A 23,356-nucleotide genomic window follows, 5' to 3' on the forward strand; every position below is an offset into this window, starting at 1 on the left:
AAACTGCTTTTAGATTTAACTGCTGTCAAGTTCATTAGGATAGGCATATAACGACGACAGCCAATTGATAAAAACTAGAATGTATTTTCATCACCTTTTCCTTTAACTAAAGTGGTAACTTCCTGCACTGCACTATAAATTAAAACCTTCCTACTAGAAGCGCAGGATGCACTGGGCATGAGTTGCCTGGTCCTATTTTCTTCACTATATAATGAACTTTTCCTTCCTTTTATAGATTCTCTATCTTAAAGGCAGGTAGAAATATCCAGCTAGGAAACTAGCCAAGGAACACATCACTTTTCCCTTTCCAGGATCTGGAGAAAGGACCATCACTTCCAGTACTGTTTGCATCAACCCCCAGAAAGTCAACATTTACTCAAACACCAACAATCCTCCACCAAAGCACACTTTTGCTCCTAATATTATGGTCTACACTTAACTTTTAGGACAAATATAGTTAGAAAATCTAAGAATATACCAGAAGCTATGTGACACATTTTGATAAAATGGAACACAGAAAATGAGAACATCATTTATATTGGGCACATTTACAAAATTACAATGAATTTTCAAAGACCAAATCTCAATTTAGGACTGCCATGATGATTATATGAAGATATCTGTTAATAACAAGAAAATACATTATAAATGATATTAACGTGTCTCTACTCTTCATACAAAATATATTTTTAAAAGAACAATTTTATGAGTTTTCAATGATGTACCAAAAACTTTTCTGAAAGCCTTTTGTCTTAGTAACTAAGATGATAAAGCTATAACGCAAAGGGAATAAAGTTAATTACTACCAAAATCTTAATCTTCAAAGCAACACAAAGGGTCACATGTCTAATATTCATTAGGGATGTTTTCTTTCTAAATGTGATGAACTCTAAAGTACTTGACTTGTGAAAGAAATGTGTACTTGTCCAATTGTTTTTAATTACTGGTTGTTTACTTTAGTCATGTGTAGCTAATTCTCAAGTATTCAAGGTCCACTAATAAGAACTAGAGATCAGGGCTCTTTGACACTCATTTTTCTTACAACTTTGTACAAATCACTCTCCGGCTGCCCTCAGTGGTGAAGAAGAGACAAAGAAGTAGTACAGGCAAACAGTGAATGAGCTATATTCCAAATGTGGTATTTATCATCACTGTTTTATAGAAATCAGAAAAGGTATTTCTGAAATCGTGATACTGTTAGATTATCAGGATAGATCACAAAAGCCTATCATTCCCTAATGTTGCTGAACTATCAGAACTAAATAGGGATCCCCAGGCATAGAAGAAACTTTATTCTTGATTCAAATGAGCCAACGATTGGTAAAATTTTAAATAAGCAAAGATAACCTTTAGCATCCTCTCCTATCCATTTTTGTGCCCATATCCCTTCAATCTCTACCTTGTCTCAAGCCATCATGGGAGAGCCAAGGGCGATTGGGGTGGAGAAGGAAATCAAGAATAGAATTGTAAAGAGAGTGATTCTCTTTAGGACAGATTATAAATAAATGGATACTCATGTGCCGAATATTGAGCTAGCTCTGTTGATATTTAGTTCTTCCAAAATATGGTTTCCATTAACTATAACATGCATTACATCTGTCGACACCTCATTCATCAAATTCGTTGGGTACCAGTTCCTTCATAAAAATTTTACAGTGTTCACAGGGGGAACTACAGCACAGCAGTTAGGGGAAGGGCTTTGAACTCAGACCTATATCCAAATTCTGGCTTTGCCACTTACGAAATAGAAGATCTCAGGCAAGTTATGTAAACTACTCTAAACTTCAGTTTATCCATGCATAAAGTGAGTGATAACTTTTCAATGGTACTAATTATTTATGATGATGATTATGATTAGCTGTAAAATATGGTGTTTATAGGTACACAACTAATAAGAAAAGGAGTAGATGCATTTCAGATACATTTAAGAACTACAATAAAAAGGAATTAAAACCAATTATATATAAACATTAGGAAAGGGAGAGGGAGAGGAGGGATGAAGAGAATGAAGGAGTTATGGAGGGAAGGAGGAAAGTAAAGAAGCAGGGAGGAGAGACAGAGAAAGAAAAAAAAGTCCAAGAATCTGAACCAACATTACTAAGGATATAGTGGCATTAAGATATAAAACACAATAGAGGAACTATTTAGTAAAGGGTTAAATTCTGCTGTAGACAATGTGCTTAAGATCCAGGCAGAGCTGTCTTACAGGCAATTAAATGTTGTTCTGCAACCTAAAAAGGAGATGAGAATATTTGGGGGTCACTGGCATGTAAGTGACAACTGGAAACTATTATGGTAGTTTCAACAGTAGGAAGTGCATGCTCAGTAGGAATTTGTAAAAGACACAGAATCCTAGGGACAGGTTTAGGAGAAGATCAGCAAAAGTTTTTCAGAGGAAGAAATCAGAGAGACAGGAGTAAGAGCAGTATATGGTGACGGTCCAAGAGCAAAAACAAAACAAAACAAAAAAGCATGCAGTGAGGAGTGCAATACCACAAAGAAATCTAAGATTGGGATGATATGAAAATTGAGACATTTTAGTAAACTTTGCAAGGTCAGAGAGCAGTTACTGGGATACAAACTACAATAAAGTGATCAGGGTAAAAAAAAGAGAGGGAAGAGATGAAGGGAGCTAGTTTACTTTTTTATTGTGGTAAAATATACATAACACAAAACTGACCATAGTAATCATGCCTGCGTACAGGTCAGTGTCTTTAAGTACATTCACACCGCTGTGCAACCATCACCACCGGCATCTCCAGAACTTCTTCTTCAGCCCACACTGAAACTCTGTACCCACTCAACAGTGACTCCCAGACCCTCTTCCCTCAGCTCCAGACAATCACCATTCCATTTGCTGTGTCTGTGAACTGGACTATTCCAGGTGGAATGGTACAATTTTTGTACTTTGGTGTCTGGCTTACTCTACTTAGCATAACATCTTTAAAGTTCAAGCACATATCAGCATGTCCTTCCTTTTTAAGGCTGAATAATATTCCACTGACTGTATATGCCACATTCTGTTTACCCATTTATTCATTCATGGCCATTTGGATTATTTCTACCTTTTGGTTATTGTAAATAATACTGCTGTAAACACTGGGGGACGAATATCTGTTTGAATCCCTGCTTTTAATTCTTTTGGGTATGTACTCAGAAGCGGAACTGCTAGATCAATAGTGATTCAGGTTTAATTTTTTGAGGAACCACCATACAGTTTTCCATACAGTTTTGGCTGTATCAATTTATATTTCGACCAGCAGTGCACAAGGGGTCCAATTTCCCCACGTCCGCAGCAGCACTCAGGACTTCCTGGTTTTGTTGTTCTTGTTTCTGTAACAGCCATCCTAATGGATGGGAAGAGGTATCTCATTGTGATTCTGATCTGCATCTCCCTATTGATTAGCAATGTTGAGTCTCTCTTCATGTGCATATTGGCTACCTGTATATCCTTTCCAGAGAAATGTCTACTAAGTTCTTTGCTCATTTAATTGGCTTGTTTGTTTTTCTGGTGCTGAACTAGTTTATTTTTAAAACATCAGTAAGAGAAAAAAGGAGAAAGTGAAACTGGAAGGGAAAGGGAAAGCACAATAGAGGAAGACTTTTCTAAGGACTAAAAACACCGAAGTCAGCAGTGGAGAGTGTGAGACAAGAGAGAAAAGTGTAACCGATGTTCCTGACTGTAAGCTCGGTGATCTCTGATACAATTCACACCCTTCTTCCTTTGAGATGAACAGAAAATATAAAGACTCATAAAGATACAAATAAGTTTGAAGGTGTATTCAAAGTATATTAAAGGGGTTTTTGTCTAATGACCTCAAATTTCTCCAGACTTAGGGGGCTAAGTCATCAGCTAAGCCTTAAACGAATAGAAGTGAAGAAGAACCATAAAAACTATAGCTAATATTTGGAACACCTGCAATGGAAAACTGGAGAAGGACCTAACGAGATATATCCAGCAGCACTTACCCCACATGAAGCTGTCACTGTCCGCACTGCTGTTATCATTGTTACTGTTGTCACCATCCCATTTCCACACATGACTTGAGAAAGACAGACTAGGAGACGTGCCCAAAACCACACATTCATTAAGTCACGAAGGCTGGACTCAATTCCACTCCACTATAGTACCTTATGCTGCTTCCCAAGAAATGCTCTCATGACAGTTGGAATGTAAACCTTTCTGTCCTGATCTAATCCCTTCTTTTGAATGAAGTCCTGGAGGTAGAACTACTGGTATCACGTATAAATACAAATTACTTTTAAGAAAGGTTGTATTAACTTACATTCCCATCCGCAATTTAGGAGCATGCCCGTCTCACGGCCTCATCACAAACATCTATTCTCAACTTCTAATCCTTTTAAAATGTGGTGAAAACTAGTATCTGTTTTTATTTTAGAATACTTAATGACTAGTAAGGATCACACCTTTTATTTCTAATACAGACATTTAAAAGATAGGAAACTATGATGACAAATTCAGAGATGGACAAATTTTGCAAACTTACAAAGGGTGATGATGAAATAGTACTGAAATATTGGCCACTATTTTCAAACACCCTCCCAGTTTCATTTATTCCTTGAAAAGTGAGATTTTTGGAAGTGACTGTTAGAAGTTATAATGTGATAGCTGAGATTAATCTGTAGAAATTTAAAACCATACCCCAGTCAATATTAAAAGAAAAGCACATGGCCTCTAAGTAGTTCAATTACTTGCCTTATAATTTGAAAATAAATGAACAGTAGTATTATTTTTCACTAGACCTCAGTTTTAAAGATGCCATTATTAGGAAAAGTTCTATGACATTTTAAAGCAATCTTAGTCCCTAGGAAGGGGAGTAATATTATTAATATCTGGAAACTCATCAAAAGGGTTGAGCAACATTTTGATGAGTTTCCAAATATAAAAATTCAATAGGCAAATTTTTAAAAAGATATCAGGATTTTTACTTGATAGACATTTCAGTCAACCTTTAGGTAAAATGAGGAAGGCCTTACTTGCAACAAAAAAAACCTTAAAATGCCAAAATAGCTACAGTGAAACAATATACAGAGTTACCATAAACAAGGACAGAAATGAAAAATTACCCAAATCCGTGTGCACAGCTGGAATTGCAGTGTCCAAAACAACATCTCAGAATGTAGAAAAGTGAGGACAGGTTCTCAATTACAGAGGGTCCCCAACTTACGATAGCATAACTTACAATTTTTCCACTTTACAATGGGGCAAAAGCAATAAGCATTCAGGAGAAACCACAGCTCAATTCTGAATTTTGATCTTTTCCCAGACTAGCAATATGTGGTACAATACTCTCTCGTGATGCTGGGCAGCGGCAGTAAGATGATTTTGCCCAAACATACAGATGTGTAAGCGTTCTTAGCATGTTTATGGTAGGTGAGGCTAAGCTATGATGTATATGGTGGGTTAGGTGTATTAAACGGATCTTCAACTTAACGGTATTTTCAACTTACAATGGGTTTATCGGGATGTAACACCACTGTAAGCTGAGGAACATCTGTATATTTTTAAATGTCACAATTGTAATATTAAGAGCCTAGACTATACAAATAAAAGGTTCTGTGGGCACACACTGCAAACAATTACCTGCAATGGTCCTTAACATAAGGTAGTACCGCCCTGCATGGGACTGGAGGAGTTCAGAAAAGGTGAGGGCACTGTGTGGTATCACAATGACTGAGGAGGGCCACTGGCAACCAGTGTTTGGAAGGACCACGGATGCCAAACATCCTCTAATACACCGACCAGTCTTCCAGTCTTGCACAACGAAAGAACTGTCCCACTCAAATGCCAACAATATTCCCAAAGGAAAAAAAATGGATATACCAGGAAATTATATGGAAGTTATACGGGGGGGAAAAAAGATCTCTAGGATTAAAGAGGTGTAACAAAGCATTTTACAAAATAACCTTCTATGTTTTAAGCGAGCGCCTGACAGGACCCTCTCCAGTACACTAAATTTTTAATGGATACATAGCTCTAACAGTAATTTTGTGAGCAGCTTGTCTTAATGAAAGAGAACAGTAAGGTTACACTGTCTCATCATTATGTACACTGTGAAGGGACGCATTAAAAAAGATGTTGCAATCTACTAATTATATAAAATATTAAAGGATTTGCAAGCAGCCTTACAACTGAGATAGAGGGATCCAGAGAAAGTCTGAAATATGGATGAGAACAGTGAAAAAAAAGTGGACAGTATACCTCTGTCAAGGAGTAAGATGAAACTGTTTAAAGCATACAGGGGTTTCTACCCCACTCCCGGATTTATTAAGATATTAGAGTCTTTACTCTTTAAGCTGCCACACAGCTGTCGCCCCAAGACTTCCCTTCATTAGCCTGGAAAGTTCACTAGCATCTCACTTTGATGGATCAATCTCTTGTATCCTGGATAATATACTTTCATGTTTTTGGTTTTTCATTCAATAAACCATACCTCCAGAAATTTCCTAAGAAAGGATGAATGAGAAAAAATATTTGAGACTTTACTCTCTCCTGTATCATGACATTTTAAGGATAATTTAGCAGTGAATAAAATCCTAAATTGGAAATTATTTTCTCACATAATTTTGAAGATATCGCTTCACTGTTTTATTAAGTGCTGCTGTTGAGAAGTGTGATAATATCCTTGTTCTTTTCTATATTTTTATTTTTATTAAACATTGGGGTGACATTCATGAATAAAATTGGATGTCTCAACTGTGCAGTATTACAATACATAATGTGCACACGGCATCATGCGCTCATCGCCCGGAGTTCGGTCCCCTTCCACCAGCACACTTCGATCCCCTTCACCCTCTTCAACCTCGCTGCGCCCTCCTTTCCTCTGGTAACCACCATGCTATGGTCTAGGACAATGTTTTTTGCTTATTAATTTTGCTCGTTCATGTTGCTTTCTGTTTTATATTCAATATATACAAATGAAATCACATGATTCTTGTCCTTTTCCATCTAAAGTATTTCATTCAGCATGATACACATACTCTCAAGGTCAATCCATGTCATTGCCATGGCAGTGTACCAACTTTTCTTATGTTTGATTAGGGTTCCACCGTATGTATGAACCACATCTTCTTTAGCCAACTGCCCACCGAAGGACACCGCGTTTGTTTCCACGTCTTGACTACCAGGAGTAATCCTGCAATGAACGTAGGGGTACATAAATCTTTACAAATAAATGTTTTAAAATTTTTCAGGTAGATGCCCAGAAGAGGGATTGCTCGGTCATGTGGTAACTCTACTCTTAATTTGCTGAGGAACCTCCATACTGTTTTCTACAGTAGCTGCACCAGTTTACATTCCCACCAGCAGTGAATGAGGATTCCTTTTTCTCCACAACCTCTCCAACACTTGTTATTACTTGTCACAGGTGTGAGGTAGTATCTCAAAGTTTTGATTTACTTTTCCCTTATAGCTAAACAAGGTGAGCATCTTTTCATATATCTGTTGGCCATTTTTATTTCTTGGGAAAAGTATTTATTCAAGTCGTCTGCCCATTTTTACACTGGATTTTTTTGTTGCTGTTGAGTTATGTAAGTTCTTTATGTATATTGGATATAGCCCCGTATCAGAAATGGTGTGCAAGTACCTTCTCCCATTTGGTCAGTTGTCTTTTTGCTTTGTTGATGGTTTGCTTTGCTGTGCAGGAGCTTTACAGTTTGATATAGTCCCAGTCATTTATTTTTGCTTTTACTCCCCTTGCCTATGGGGTCAAATTTATGAAGTCCTCTCAGAGACCAAGGTCTCTAAGTTTAGAACTATGTTTTCTTCTGTGTATTTATTTCAGGTCTTATATTTACATCTTTGCTCTATTTTGAGTTATTTTTTGTGTATGGTGTTAAATAGCAGTTTAGTTTTATTCTTTTACGTGTGGCTTTCCAATTTTCCCAGCACCATTTACTGAAGAGGCTTTCTCTTCTCCATTGTGTTTTTCACTCCTTTATCAAAAATTAGTTACCCACATATATGTGGGTTTATTTCGGGGCTCTCAATTCTGTCCCGTAAGTCTGTGTGATTATTTTTCTGCCAATAACATATTGTTTTGATTACTGTAGTTTTGTTGCATGATTATTGTTTTTTTTTTTATTGTGGCCTTTTTTCCTCCCCCTCTGGGATGTTTTAGGGTCTTTGTACTTTTTACTGCTCTAAAATTTCAAAATGATGTTCCTCGGCATGGAGTCTATTTGTTTCAAAGTATTGAGAACTTAGTCAACCAACCACTGGGTTTTGGAAAATTTTTATTTTATTATTTAATATACCCTCCCTCCATTTTTTCTGTCCTATTTTTCAGTATTTTTATTAGTCAAATGTTGGACTTCATCAATTACTGTCTAAAACTGTGAAGGGTCTGAAATGTTATCCTGCTTCCAAGGTAACAAGCTGGCCTGGAACAGTTTCACACCAACTGGCAGAAAACATGAGACTCCTGGGCCAGAGACAAGGAACTGTTACTCATGGCTGCCTGAGCTTCATGTTTGTGCCAGTTCTCCTTGCCCCCAAGTCCTACAGGGATGATACAGTGGCAGGCCTAAATAGACGCTATGCACACAGTAGGTTTATGTAACAGACAAGGAACTCCCAGACTAGGAAATCCAAAATCTTTTATAAGAGGCTGCAAAAAATCTGTCCAATGTTTGCCTTGGAGAAATACATTATCTTTATTACAACAGACAGCAAGCAAATCTGCCCTGGGCTCCTATGGGAGTCACTATTTCCATCCTCTAAGACTGTTCAATATACAAACATCTTGGGACAAGATAATTCAGGACAAAAAACTGTCAGTGCCTCTGCTCAAAAGATGTGACTCTAGAATTATGAGAGACTCCAGCAGCAGTTATTCCTTCGATTTTCCTTCCTTTTGTCCCACCTTTTTAAACTATATATTTTATTGATTATGCTAATACAGTTGTCCCATTTTTTCCCCTTTATTCCCCTCTGCCCTGCACCTCCCCTCCCAACCACATTCCCCTCCCTTAGTTCATACAAGGGTAGTACATATAAGTTCTTTGCCTTCTCCATTTCCCATACTATTCCTAACCTCCCCCTATCTATTTTGTACTTACCATTTATGCTACTTATTCTCTGTACCTTTTCGCCCATTCCTCCCCCTCCCTCCCTGCTGATAACCCTCCAACTGATCTTCATTTCTGTGCCTCTGTTCCTGTTCTAGTTGTTTGCTTACTTTGTTTTTGTTTTTTTAAGATTTTATTTTTATTTATTTTTAGAAAGAGGGGTAGTAAGGGAGAGAGGGAGAGAAACATCAGTGTGTCATTGCCTCTTACACACCCCACACGGGGGACCTGGCCCACAACCCAGGCATGTGCCCTGACTGGGAATCAAACCAGGGACCCTTTGGTTCACAGGCCCACACTCAATCCACTGAGCCACAACAGCCAGGGCACTGCTTTTGTTTTTTTAGGTCCAGTTGTTGATAGTTGTGAGTTTGTTGTCATTTTACTGTTCATATTTTTTATCTTCTTCTTTTTCTTAGATAAGTCCCTTTTGAAAAACTTCCTCAACTTTACCTTTAAAACTTTCTATTGAAATTTTTATTTCTACTTTCATAGCTTTAATTTCCAAGAGCTCTTCCTTGTTTTTTGAATATTCCTTTTTTATATAGTATCTTGTCTCATAAATAAAATATTTTCTCACTTGTTTTTGAGGTAGTGGTGGTAATGGTGATGATGATGATAATGATGTTTTCTTCTGTTCCTGGCATTATCTGTATTTGATGGTTTGTAAATTTCCATTTGCTTATTTTGACCTTTGTCTTTCATAACGAAGACATTCCCTAAAAGCCTGATGATCCTTGGTTGTATCTTCATAGTTAGGAGGAAATAAGACACGAATCAGAAGATTCTTATCCATCATTAGCAGTACTTACCAACCACTGGGATTGCCAGTGGGGTGAACAGTGAGACTTGCCTATTAAACTGGGGTTGTACAAATATCAAAATGTGCACTGTTTTTCTACTAGGCTAGTACTGTCAGGAAGGAAATGTCCAATTGTCTGCCTGGTAGCACATAAGCCTGGATACTAATGGTCTAAGAACCAAACAGGAGGGAGACACTGGGAGTACCTCTTTGTACACAAACTTTGAGATGCTGGGTGCCTGCTTTTCCAGGACTCTGAAGTAAAACCGGCTTGTTCTAACAGGGCTCCTTCATGATGGAGGTTTAGGGTCAGCTCTTCCACTCTCCTAAGCTGATTACCATTTGTTCAACTACTTTCCTTCTAATTTTTGTTGCCTGTCATCTATTATTCTATTCTCTTACATTTTCTTTGTATTTTGGGGTATATGTATTTATATGTCTTTACTGTTATTTTAGTGGGTTTTTTCAGAAAGGAGAATAAGCATGTATGTTCAATCAGCCATGTTAGGTAGCTCATTAACATATTTTCATAAGTAGTACAAATCCTTAGCATATTGTCCTCGCTTTGCACAATGTACACTCCTCTTCAATACTGCCTGCTTTGTCATTACTGAGTATTATTACTTTTCATATATTTGCTAATCTAAGAGATTTTTTCAAATGGTATTTAATGACTAAAATGAACAATTCTTAGATCCCTAATGAATTATTTGCATGTTTTAATCAGTTTATTATCCGTGTTTATTTAAACTTAAAAAGTATGTATTTATTTTTAGAAAGGAGAAAGGAGAGAGAAAAAGAGGGTGAGAAACAGTGATTGGTTGCCTCTTGCATACCCCCAGCTGGAGATCTGGCCCACAACACAGACATGTGCCCTGACCGGGAATCAAACCGGCAACCTTTCAGTTTGTGGGATGACGCCCAACCCACAGAGCCACATCAGTCAGGGCTATTTTAACTTTTAAGGCATGTCTCTGTAAGTTCTTTGTTCCTTTCCATTGGAATGTTAGATTTTATCCTTATCCTTTTGTGAAAGCTCTTTATACATAAAGATGTTAGTTCTGTGAGGAAAATATTATTCCACTTTGATATATGCCTTATCATTGTGATGCCAAGTTTTACATTTTTTATAAAGTCAAATATATCAACTTTCCTTTGTAGTTTCTGCTATTAATTTCATGCTTAGGAAGTCCTTACACATAAATATTTACCAATATAGTTTTCTAATTGTTTTGGTATTTTCCATTTTTTGCACCGATCTATAATCATTTAGAATTCACATTTTCCATGTTATAAAGCAAGAATCTAATCTTTTACCCCCAAATACTTAATCAATCTTTCCAACATAATTTATTTAATAATCCTTTAATTTCCCACTGGTCTGTGATGTCGCCTTTATAACTGATAGAATCCACGTACATACTGGATTTCTAGGCTAGCTAGGTGATCTAGTCTGTCTATTCTGCTCAAATCTGTTCTGCACTGAAGACTCACCTACATTGTTTACCAGTGCCACTTTGAATACCTAAATAGTACAGGCCGAAATATTTCAGTGTGTGCCAGGGGCCAGAGCTAACTAAAATCGATTCTTGACACAAAGTAAAAAAAAACCACATTCCTGATTAGATGAGACTAAAACTGTGCTACATTAATAACAGCTAATTATACATATTCATCAATTGTTGACCTTTTCATTTTTAAGTATATTTCTAAAATATTTTACTTGAAAGGAAGTTTAAGAAATATCTGTACTTAAGACTACTTATATTCCAAACTACATATAAATTTCTTTTTAAAAAACTTCTGTTTCTGATTCTTTTTTTAATTCACTAGTTGTCACTATTTTATAATTCAATAAATTCTACATGGTGCTAATCAACTTTTTATGTTTATAAATTAAAGTGAAATGAATCTAAGTCTTAAACAATCAGACCCGCACATGCAATTTTCTATACATAGAAAAAATACCAAGGTTCTATAAAAGCACCATAGTTTACTCATGTATTTTAAATCTTAATCCTAAATTTAAGCTATTTTTAAAAAGTACTTTAATTTAAAAATTAACATCTGCGACATAAACATAAAATTACTTATAAGGAATAATTACCAACTTCTCTCCGTATATGTCTCATAAGACAATTCTGTACCTGCCTTCCTAGTAAACGGATTAGAAGAAAAAATAATCACCTTTAAAGAGAAATTATCAACATAAACATGCTAGGTTAACCAAACTACTTTTTGTATTTTTTTATTTCTTCATAACATTCTAATTCCTAACAAACTTCATAAATCTTTAAAAGGATTAGTTGTACTTTCATATTTAGAAACACCCCTTGCATTAGTACTTGCATATTATGCTTTCCTATGGTTTGTACTTTATTTCATTGTAAGACCACTACATTTCCTAAACTGTTAATATAACTAATTTACAATTTGCATACCTACTTATAAATGTTTAATAAATACTACCATTGTTGGCTATGAAGGCACCTGAGTATCATAAATAGGTTTGTCAACCAATTAACTTCGTCAAGCTCTCTGTAACCTTTAGAGATAGATGTGTTAACTCTCTTTGCTTCTTAGCATGTCAAAGACCTCTAAATTCAACAATCCATGATCATCATACTTATCTAGTATGCAGCAGATACTGCATTTAATTCACTTTCCAATGAAAATACTAAGTTCACCAACATTTGGGAAGAATCATGTAACTTCTGCTTATAGAAATGAAAGAGAAGGAAATATGGAGGAATGGGGCAAGAAAGAAAAGAGTGAAGTGGGGGAAAATAGAAAAGGGAATGACAACAAATAAGGAGCTGGTCTTTCCTGTTTCCTACTCTGTTCTCTTCCTCTAACATTTCTAGCGCTGTGCAACTGTAAGGAGAGATTGTTAACAGTGGTGCTCTGCACACCAGTTATCTCAGTGATTAACAGAAGACACAGATGCTGATCCAAAACCATAAATGTAACAGTACATCTGGGTAGAGAAACACACTGAGCACCTCAGTGCCATGAGGCTGTCAGCAACTACCTAAGCAGCAATTCCACAATCCCAGGAAGGAATGGAAGAGGGGAAAATCCTAGGTGTGAGTGACTTGATTAAATTTCCTACCATTAGGCAAAAACAGGAGGAGGAGAAAGATGTTGGCTCATAAGAAAATAAACCCAATTATAAGAAACTATAGAAAAACATTTCCTCTACTGAATTGTAGCTTCTGAAAATCATACACACCTGTACCAACTATGCTGAAGGGCATTCACATTGTTTCCAATTTGTTGTAGCCACAAGTAAGGCTGATATAAATATCATTGTACTGAGATTCTCATACATTAATTATTTTATTTATATATTAGTAGTACATGCTAGAAACTCAAAAATGAAACCACTGGCTTGAAGGATATGTATATATTAAATAACGAAGAGATGTTGCAAGATGGCTTCTGACAAAGTAATAATAATTCAGGTTATCTACCAATCAAGTACACAAGTACCTTCCTCCTAGCCTCTCTGCCAGAAATGGATGATTTTAACTTTAAAAATATCTTTATGGAGATATATCAATAATTCATATACCATAAAACTCGCCCTTTAAATGTGCAACTGAATGTTTGTAATATATTCTCAGAGCTATGCAATGACCACCATTATCTAGTTTGAGAACATTTTCATCACTCCCAAAGACAGAAACCCTGTGCCCACTAAGAAGTCAGTTGCATTCCCCCATTCATCTAAGTCCTAGGCAACCACTAATCTATTCTTGTCTCTACTTTGGACATTTCATATAACTGGAACCATATGATATGTGGTCTTCTGTGACTGGCTTCTTCGATTTAACATACCGTTTTCAGGGTTCATCCATGTTGTAGCAAGTACCAGTACTTCATTTCTTTTTATTACCAAATAAGAGTCCACTATATGGACACACTGTATTTTATCTATCCAGTCATTAGTTGGGAGACTTTTGGGTTGTTTCCAATACTGGCTATCATGAATAATGTTGCTGTGATCATCCAGGTACAAGTTTCCATGTGGATGCATGTTTTCTATATATCTAATTGGAATCATCCAGTCGTATGGAAACTAGGTTTCACCTTTTGAGGAAATGCCAAACTGTTCTACAAAGTGTAATTTTAACTTTTGCCAATTCGATGGACATAAAATAACATCACTGGGTTTGTAATGTGCACTTCCTTACACTGAGACCGAGGCTCTTCTCTTTCATCCACCGGTCATTTAGTTTGTTGTTTCTAAACTGCTTTTTTCATCTTGTATCTACTAAGTTGTTTTGTTTGCCTTTATAAACTTCCAGGGGTTCTCTATATATTTTAGATAGCCACCAATTTACTGCTGTCTTCTTTGTAAATATTTTGTCTTAATTCTAATGTACCTTATGTCAGATAAAATATTACATTTTTATAGAGCTAAACATATCTTCTTGGTTTTTGTGTTAAGTTCTTCTGTACTTACAGATTATAAATGCAGCTGCCTAAATTTTCTTCTAAAATTTTTAAGTCTTTAATCTTTACAAAATTTACTTCATATACAGTACAAATTGGGTTTAACTGTTTTCCTACTAAAATACCATCTTAATCATACTTTAAATGATCAAATATAATGATTTTTGTCTTCTAGATTCTATATTCTAGTGTCCTGTAAGCCACCCATAAGCATTATTTGTTGCTTTTTGAAATCAATTTTGTAGGCTTTATTTGGTATTTTTAAAAATAGAAAACAGAAAAATAATAATGTACATCCTATGTAATGAGGGTATATACCTCACAAAACATTCCCATTTTTAAATACGCACATACAAATATATATATCAAGTGTTGTTATGTAGGTAAAATGTATTTACAGTGAACTACAATACAGAAAATTTGAAATCCTCTTCTCCACTGTGTTACCTTGTAGTGTTTGTGTTCTGACATCTAGTAAGGCAGGTGCATCTCTCTTTTATATTCTTTCTTTGGCTATTATTGGACATTAGTTCTTCCACATAAACTATGTGGTCATTTTTTCCCCTAACATTAAAAAAAACACATTGTTTCCATTCTAATTAGAATTGGTAATTTGGGAAAATCATACTTTTATCATATTAAGTTCCTCATACCACCAAATAATTTGGTGTATCTTTCTGTTTATGAAACATGGTATGCTTCCATGGTTATCACACAAAGGGGGAATCCAATAATTTATAAAAAGTTGTGTATTTATTCTTACCGGTTTAAACTTCAGTCACCCTAAAGTATTCTCCATTTGATGCAATTCACCTATCAAGACTTTTTTCCCACTGCTCAAAACAGTTTCTGAACTGTTCGATTTTGATGTCTTTTAGTTTAGTGCTTCTGCCATTTTTTGGTTTTTGTTGCACCTTTTCCACATTGGCAAAATGTCTGCCTTTGAGGACTTTTTTCATCCAGGGAAATAAAAAAAAGCTGCGGGGGTGAGATCAGGTAAATAGGAAGGGTGGCACGGGGGTCATGTTGTTTTTGATCAAAAACCGCTGAACACTCAGCAAGGTGTGGGCAGGTGTGCTATAATTAACTGACATGAAACGGGCAAATGCCTTGAAAGAATCTTCAAAACAAACTTCACTGAAGCCAAACACAGCCTCTCACAACACCACCAGCTAGTACACTGACACAGATGGGCTCCTAAAATACTCACCTAGCAGAGGAAGCCTGTACTACAAGGGGCCCACCCTCCAGAAGATAATTCCAGGGTTCTTTTGCGTCCCCTTCTTGTATAAGTCCTATGGTATACTTGTCAAATTTTCTCCTACGTATTTTATAGTTCTCTTCATTGTTGTGAAAGAAAATCTTTCTAATTTTCTATTCTGTATGCTTATTGCAAATACAGAAAAGCTATGATTTTTACTTATATATGGCTATCTCACAGATTCTCTTATTAATTCTATTGTTTATAACTTCAGTCTCATGGGTTTCCTAGATATAAAATCACATATGCTAGGACACCTAAAAAATAGTAAATAATTTGGCAGTGTAAAAAAAAAGCAATGAAACAAATCTTGTCTAACTCCTGATAATAAAATGCAGTTTGAATAACATAAATAGGAAATGACTCAAGTGACTGAGACCCACTCCTCTCTCTCCTGTCTCTCCAGTTGCCCCTCGTTACAGCTCCTGTTCCTGCTCCTCCTTTTCCGCAGCTTCTAAACTGCTACCAGTGAAAGGCCCTGACTTCTGCTCTCTGGGTAGTGCTGAAAAGCAGTGCTCTTGGCTCTCAGTGTACCATTAAAACACATATCCAGCCATTCAGATACACGCACACAAGGCAAGATGCTGAAAGGAATATCAAGAAATCAAGAATGTCCAGAAAGACAATCAAATAGGAGGTATAAGACATAAATAAATAATATCATTTCAAGCAGAAATCATACATGCTCCAAAATAGGCACAGATAAAGCATGCGTCAAGATTAGAGGAAAAATAGTTACTTACCATATAAAAGTCATTACAGGTAGAGCTTACATATATACTATAATAATACTATAATTTAGATATATCACAGATTAAAAAGGTTTTGTGGGATTGGCTGAACCTAATTATCACATGTGTTTATGGGGAAAAATTGCTGTCAAATAATCCACTTATAAATGAATTTCTAGCAACATAACTCATGTTTCTTAAAGACCACGTGGACAGACAGTGCTGTACTAGTCTCAGAGTTGTAGTGCTCTCAGTAAAGGGAAGTAACAGGAGGAACAGGTAAGTCTGGTTAACAATGACCTTTCTGGATCATTGTTGAGTGGTATTTTTATTGAAAATAATTCTGTATCATATAACTTTCTTAAAAATTAAAATTTTATAAATTCAAGTACTACAGAATGATAATTATAATGTTCATAATTTAGTGCTTAAATTAATATAGCTTTTTATAGTGTCAAAAATATAATAAAATTTTTTACAAGGGTCAAAAGTTTTCATCTTTGAATTCATACAGTGTATAATAGCAAAGTGCAGTTGTTACATAATCTAAAATATATTGGATCATTCCTGCTACAAAAATACGACTGACATTTTCTCTGGTCAACCATCTTAAAGGTTAATTCCTGTTTTCTGTTTCAGACTTTATTCTAGGTGCACTGTTCTGGGCAGAATCTATTTACCTATTCTGAACAAACCGCAAACTGTTTCATTGCTCACTCTTACTGTTAGGAACATATTGACTTGCTGCCTGCTCTGCTGTTTAATTCATTTATGCCGAGAGTCAGGCATGAAGACAGAATTTAAAATGTGACATTTGCAGGCTGTTAGGTCATTTAGGCTCTGACAACACTAGGGAATTCCTGACATATAAGTGGGACCCGATTAACAGGTACAGATAGGCTTCCCAAAGGGGCAAATTTCTGACCACTTTTTTTGTAATTTCTCACAGAATTTCAAAATTGAATTTTAACATCGCTAAAAAGATCAACATGGCCAACATTTTAAAGTAAAAGCCTGTGTTTTTTAGGAAGTTCAAACGGGCACATCTACTCTCCTCATATCAGCTAAATAAAAATTCTTGTGATTAACAAAGACATATAGGTGGACCCATAATAATAACTTTCATTACAATTCTGAGAAATTCTGACCTCCAAGGACTTTTAATATTTCCTATAATCTACAGATTCTGAAAATTCTGATATGTCTAAAGGCCAGACTCTTATCAACAACCCATTTAAAATTCTTAAGATTCTAGCCCAGCAGGGCAGACTTTATGTGCTGTCAAAACCACAGTACAAAATATGTTTAAATACTTACCACACTGCCTTCTCTAAGATTACAGTTATGTAGAAGGGATGTAGAGTCACTATAATTGGATATGAAACAACTGCCCACGTAACATTCAAAATCACACTGCACGAGAGCTGATAATGGGGTAGGGTGAAAGAAGTAGAGAAATACTGTTTTCTCATTTTAGCTAGTCAAAAAAATTACTCCAAATTCTATTTTTTCAGCTTTCTCCTTGCCAGTAACAAGTACTATATAAAATGGTTCAAATGAAAGTTTTCTGAAATTAAGTCTTCTTGTTAAGTAATGCACAAAAGATCATTCTGATTTTACCCTGTGTTTTTTATAAGTAAAAATCCTACTGATACACAGCAAGTAGCCTTTTAATACTGTGCTTGAATGAGACTTCCAATGTAGTAGGTGGAGTCTAAACAGGGATAGATGGCCTGGAATGCCTTTCAGCTACAGCACAATGATTCTGAAAAACCTAACAAAAACAATTATTCTTTATGGATTAAAAATCTTGTTTTTTCAAAAAAGTAAACTGGAAAGCAAACCTGGTGTATTATCTGAGCTACGGGAAGTTGTTCAGCATATTTCAGGGGTTCCATTAGTTTCTCATCATCCATCCAGTCTTCCTTAGAGCTGGAAAAAAGGAATTAAAAAACACAAAGCATTTGGGTAAATACTATTTCAAATATGGCAAATATTTAAATATGGCAGATATAAAAAATATTAAAATATGTACTTGATGTTTTTTTAAATAATCAGTATTTATTAATAATCTATGAAGCACCTAAAGGGAATTTTTAAATGATATAGCTATAAATGCATTCAGACTGCATTTAATAACTATGTACATAAGAGTAACTAACATTACCTAATATTCTCAGGTCCCATCTTTCATTCAAAGACTTAATGTCTAAGAACTCTCTTTTCATATGTATGCTTTTTATCATAGTAAAGGTCTTCGAAACCCGTATTCCAACCATGTTCCAGCCTCATCACTAGCACCCCCTTCTCTATGGACCAGTCGATTGTTTCACCCGCACCCGACGACTGCCCGCCCTCCCACCAATGAGCCTTGCAGCTCCTCTACTCTGACTTTCTCCATTCCGTTTCCTGTCTGGACCATCAATTCCTTCTGTATTTACTCATCTTTCAAATAAATGTTTGAGGAATAAATACATAAATAAAATAAACAACAATAAGTTTCTGAGGTTATTTTATATGGAAATATTTTCTTTAACATCTACATTTACAGTAAGATGCAGAGTTGGCATGATACATATAAAATAGTAAAGTGCAGAGTTGGCCAACATAGTATATACAGTAGTAAAGTGCAGAACAGGAATAAAGTACAATCTCCCCGAATGAAGAGAATTAGAAATTTTTAAAAACTTATTGATCCTTTTCAAAATAGCAAATAAACATCACATTTCAAAACAATAAGACCTAGACATATTTAAAGTTTCTTTTACCTTTTTTCTCTGTAAATTACACATCAACTTATCAACTTAATAAAAATTGAAACCTTGAGCCCTGGCCAGGAGGCTCCATTGGTTGGAGCATTATCCCGTACACAAAAGATTGCAGGTTCAATCCCCAGTCAGGGTACGTGTGTGTGTGTGTGTGTGTGTGTACATATATGAAACCGACATGCTTGCGTGTGTTTCTTTTTTAGTGTGTGTCTGTGGTAGGGAAGAATACAATAACTAGGCAGTACAGTTTGGTGCCAGTGTCTTGATCCCTGTTAAGGCACCAGCAGCTTCAATAAATATCTGCTAAAAAATCAAGCTTGAATCATTGAAGTAATTCTAACAGGATACAGAAGTATGAAAAAGACACCATTTATTACAAAAATCTAAAGTAATGTATTAAGATGGAAAACTTTTTAATCACAAAATGTCTCTCAGTCAATAAATATAAAGGATTAAAAAAATGGAAATCTAGTGGTTTGAGTGACATTTTTTAAATGCCAAGCAGCTGTCATGAAAAATTCCAAACATATTTCTATATTTTCTTTATTTTGTTATTGTTGCAGATATGACAATTCACATCTAGACACTTCAGCATGCATCAAACAAAATAGGCTTGAAAATTTAATAACTGCAGGACATTTTTAAAAAGTCATACAAATTGCAATTCACAAATAATCTTGGGTATCTCTACAGATGTAGGAGGTTTCTTTTTACTTAATGCTTTACAATAAATTAAAATTACTATTCATTTTTAATTTCTTGAAAATGTTGGTCTATCATTTTCTTGCTTTATGTTACTAGAAGTATGATGTCAAGCCAATTTTCTTTCCATTTTAATTATTTTCCTTTTTAATTTATTTTAAAATTTTAAATTATTTATTTTTGGCTTAGAGACTCAAGTAGTCTTTTTCCCCTTGTATTGTAAGGTCTAGTACTAAGATACAGCTAAATGTTAGTTGTTCTAGGTCAGTTCTCCCAGACACACTTAAGAGTCCTTTCAATATGGAAATTCAGATCTCCTTTTATTTCCGGAAAGTTTTTTCATTATAATTTGAAATAATCATTTCTGTTCATTTTTCATTTGTTCTAATTCAAGTTCTTGAACTGAATATATTGGATTTTCTCTACCACTTCCTCTAATCCTTTTATCTCTCTTATTTCAATTTTATTTTCTTCACTCTTTTTCATTTCTATTCTTCATGTCTTTTACTAAACTTATGGTAATACCTATCATCCCTTGGGTACCTTGTAATTTAGATTTCATTTCCGAAATGATTTTGTCCTTTTTCATCAATTTCTTTCTAGAGTTCAGCCAGCTCCTGTTTCATATGTCTTCCTGTTTATCCACTTCAATTGTGAGTACTGGAGTGTCTCATTTCATTGTACATGGGGTCATTGTACATGACCCCATGTACAATTTCATAATGTAATTACGTGTTTAATATACGTTATTCATGTTCAAGTGCTATGTTCCCATTTTCCTGTCTTGTGGTTTTTCTTTTCTTTCTTTTTATTTTTCATTTCATATTCTCTCTCTCTAGTAACTTTGTACAGATACTTCCTTCTTTTTCTGTTAAAGATAATTTATAATTTTTTTTCAGGGCCAGCAATAGCTCTTGTCATGGGAAGAAGAAGGGAGGTAAGTTGACTTACTAGGTTTCTCAGTTCTAGAGTACCCTCCTCTGTGACTACACTAGAGTGTAGTTTCTTCAATAAATCATACTTTTTGTTATGGTGGTAGGAACAGAATTTGTCTTTTTTTTTTTTTCTTCATTTATCCTATTTCCTTTGAACACAACTTCAGCTGCTTCTTTCTTTCTCTTTACCGCTGAGCCTCCAAGATACACCCCCTACCGGGAAAGGTACCTTCCGGTCTCTCAAAATTAGTGCTTTCCTAAGACTGCCTGTCACCTAAGGTCACCCACTTGCTGAGCCCCAACTGTAAGGTCCTCAGTAGCTAGGGCTCTGGTCCACACTTACAGTATAATTTAGAAACTGAGAAAACTACAAATGTTAATTTCAATTTATATGTGGCAGCCATTCTGAGGCACCCTGAATTTCTTCTCACAAAATAATAAAGTTTTCTTTCTTAAACCCATCCGAAAGTGCTTTCATTTAACAATCTGAGTCCCTCTTAAAAGGGAAGACTATTATATATTATCTCTTCTGAAGATCCTTCATTAAGAAGATATACTTAAATAATTTAATAAGGGAGTAATTTCTGCATGGAAAAAGCTGTGTATTCTTGTTTTTACTTTACTGTTTTAACTGCGTTTTTGTAGAAAACAAAGATAAATGCAATGTGTTTATACCATGAAAGGATTTTCGATCTAACGCAGTGATGCTACCATCTCGAATCAAAATGCAACTGAAATATTGCCCAAATCCTCTGCATAAGTAAGTAAATACTGCTGGCAAAATTCTGAAACCTAAGAAGTTAGTCTTTACAAACCCCCCATCTCTTTTGTTTTCTTTTCCTTTCATAGACGCCTTGTGTCCTCACAACTCTTTCTTCTCTGTGCTATTTAAGCACTCCTGAAATTACACTGTAAAATGACTTACTGTGCCCACATATAAGGCCATCTCCGATTCAGAAACAGGTGAACTTTTTACTATCTATTGTAACACTGAGATCAGATTATCATGTATAAAATTAAATAGATTATTGTGTGCAGAAGGCCAAAGAATCTTTTCAATCACTAGAAATATGTGTGGGGGGGGAGTAGATATATATATATGTAATTTCAACTCCTTAACAGTTAAGAAGTAGTTATATTTATACAGTCCTAAAATTAGTTTGGCCCTTTGAAGGCAACCGTGAGGCTGATGTGGCCCCTGGTGAAAATGAGTTTGTCACCCCTGATATATATTTTCAACAAAAAGAAGGGGAAAGTAGAGATATTGTGCTGTGTCGAATACAAACTAAAAATTAGTATCAATAAATAATTCAAGACACATCATCTAGGGTAATCCAAAATCATCGAGAAGAAATTATTTAAATATATCAAAAACAAACACAGAAAGCTAGTTAAAGTTAGTGTAACCTCTTAAACATGAAAGCTCAAATGAATTATTTGAAACTAAAAGTATACAGAGAAATCAAATTAATTTAATTTGATCTTGTTGAAGGGAAAAAAAAGGGTAGAGCAATTCCCACTCCTGAGTGGAACTTTACAAAATGCCCAAGCGCCCGTACAGCACATACTGCTGTTCGAGATGCACTTGACAAACCTGGGGCCCTCCGGCATTCCTGGAAGTTTAAAGACACTTGAAGGAAGAACAGAAGTCAATTTTATTGGGCAATAGAGACAAATACAAAATGCCATTATAATTCCAGACAGGTCCCAGGAGTTACTGAAGATTATTTTTGTGAAGATAGTTTTTATAGCAATGAGACAACAATCTAATGCATCATCTTCCTTGAAATGAGATTCCCCCTCCTAAATTCACAGCATAGCCATTCTCTTAATTATCAAACTAAAAAATGTGTGAGAGAAGATATTAAAATATAACGTTCAAGAAGCATAAGGAAGATGATGAGCCAGGAGAAAGAGACATTATTTGATGCAGAAAACAGAAAGTTGAGTCCTAAGGGAAAGTTTGCCTGTTTCTGATTCTTATACCTCCTATTCTTTCCCTGTCTTCTTGTATTAGCTGATATTTCGCATGCAACAATGAATACATGGGATTAACAGCATGTATCAGTATGTTGTCTGACTTTCGTTGAGATGCTTCTACAGATTCACTCTAAACTATGTTTGCTACTGGCTTTAGACACATGGCCTTTATTAAGTCAAGGCAGCTCCCTTTTATTTTAAGTTTGCTAAGCCATGTTGCTTTTCTTAACCATTAATGATTGATGAATTTTAATCAAATGCTTTCTCTGCCTCTACAGAAACAATTACAAAATATGTAATGATATGATGAAGTACATCAATCAATTTTCTAATCATAAAACATTCCTGCAGTTTTCAGATAACTTCTACTTGGTCTCTTTTATTTTTTGAAGTATTTTTATTTATATATTACTAGATTTGAATTTTATTTAACATTTGTACATCTGTTATCATAAGTGAGATTGGCTCTATATTTTTTTATACTCTCGTTGTCTAGGTTGGATTTCAAAATTAACTAGTTCCATCAGATAAGTTAGGTAACACGCTTTCTTTCTTAATTCTGTGTGTGTGTCATACCCACATAAGTTTGATAAATATCACAGGTAAAACCATCTAACCTACTATTTGCT

The 23,356-nt window shown here is 35.3% G+C and overlaps 1 protein-coding gene across 1 annotated transcript in view; it reads right to left on the minus strand.

Moving 5' to 3' along the window:
• Positions 1-23,356, minus strand: part of PIGK (phosphatidylinositol glycan anchor biosynthesis class K) — an 88,943-nt gene that overhangs the window by 19,560 nt on the left and 46,027 nt on the right. Inside the window, exon 10 of the mRNA XM_024565522.4 lies at positions 18,187-18,274. Within this exon, the coding sequence (XP_024421290.2) occupies positions 18,187-18,274 (88 nt within the window). The remainder of the gene's footprint in view (positions 1-18,186; positions 18,275-23,356) is intronic.

The sequence above is a fragment of the Desmodus rotundus genome, chromosome 3, assembly GCF_022682495.2.
Source record: "Desmodus rotundus isolate HL8 chromosome 3, HLdesRot8A.1, whole genome shotgun sequence".
Lineage (NCBI taxonomy): Eukaryota > Metazoa > Chordata > Mammalia > Chiroptera > Phyllostomidae > Desmodus > Desmodus rotundus.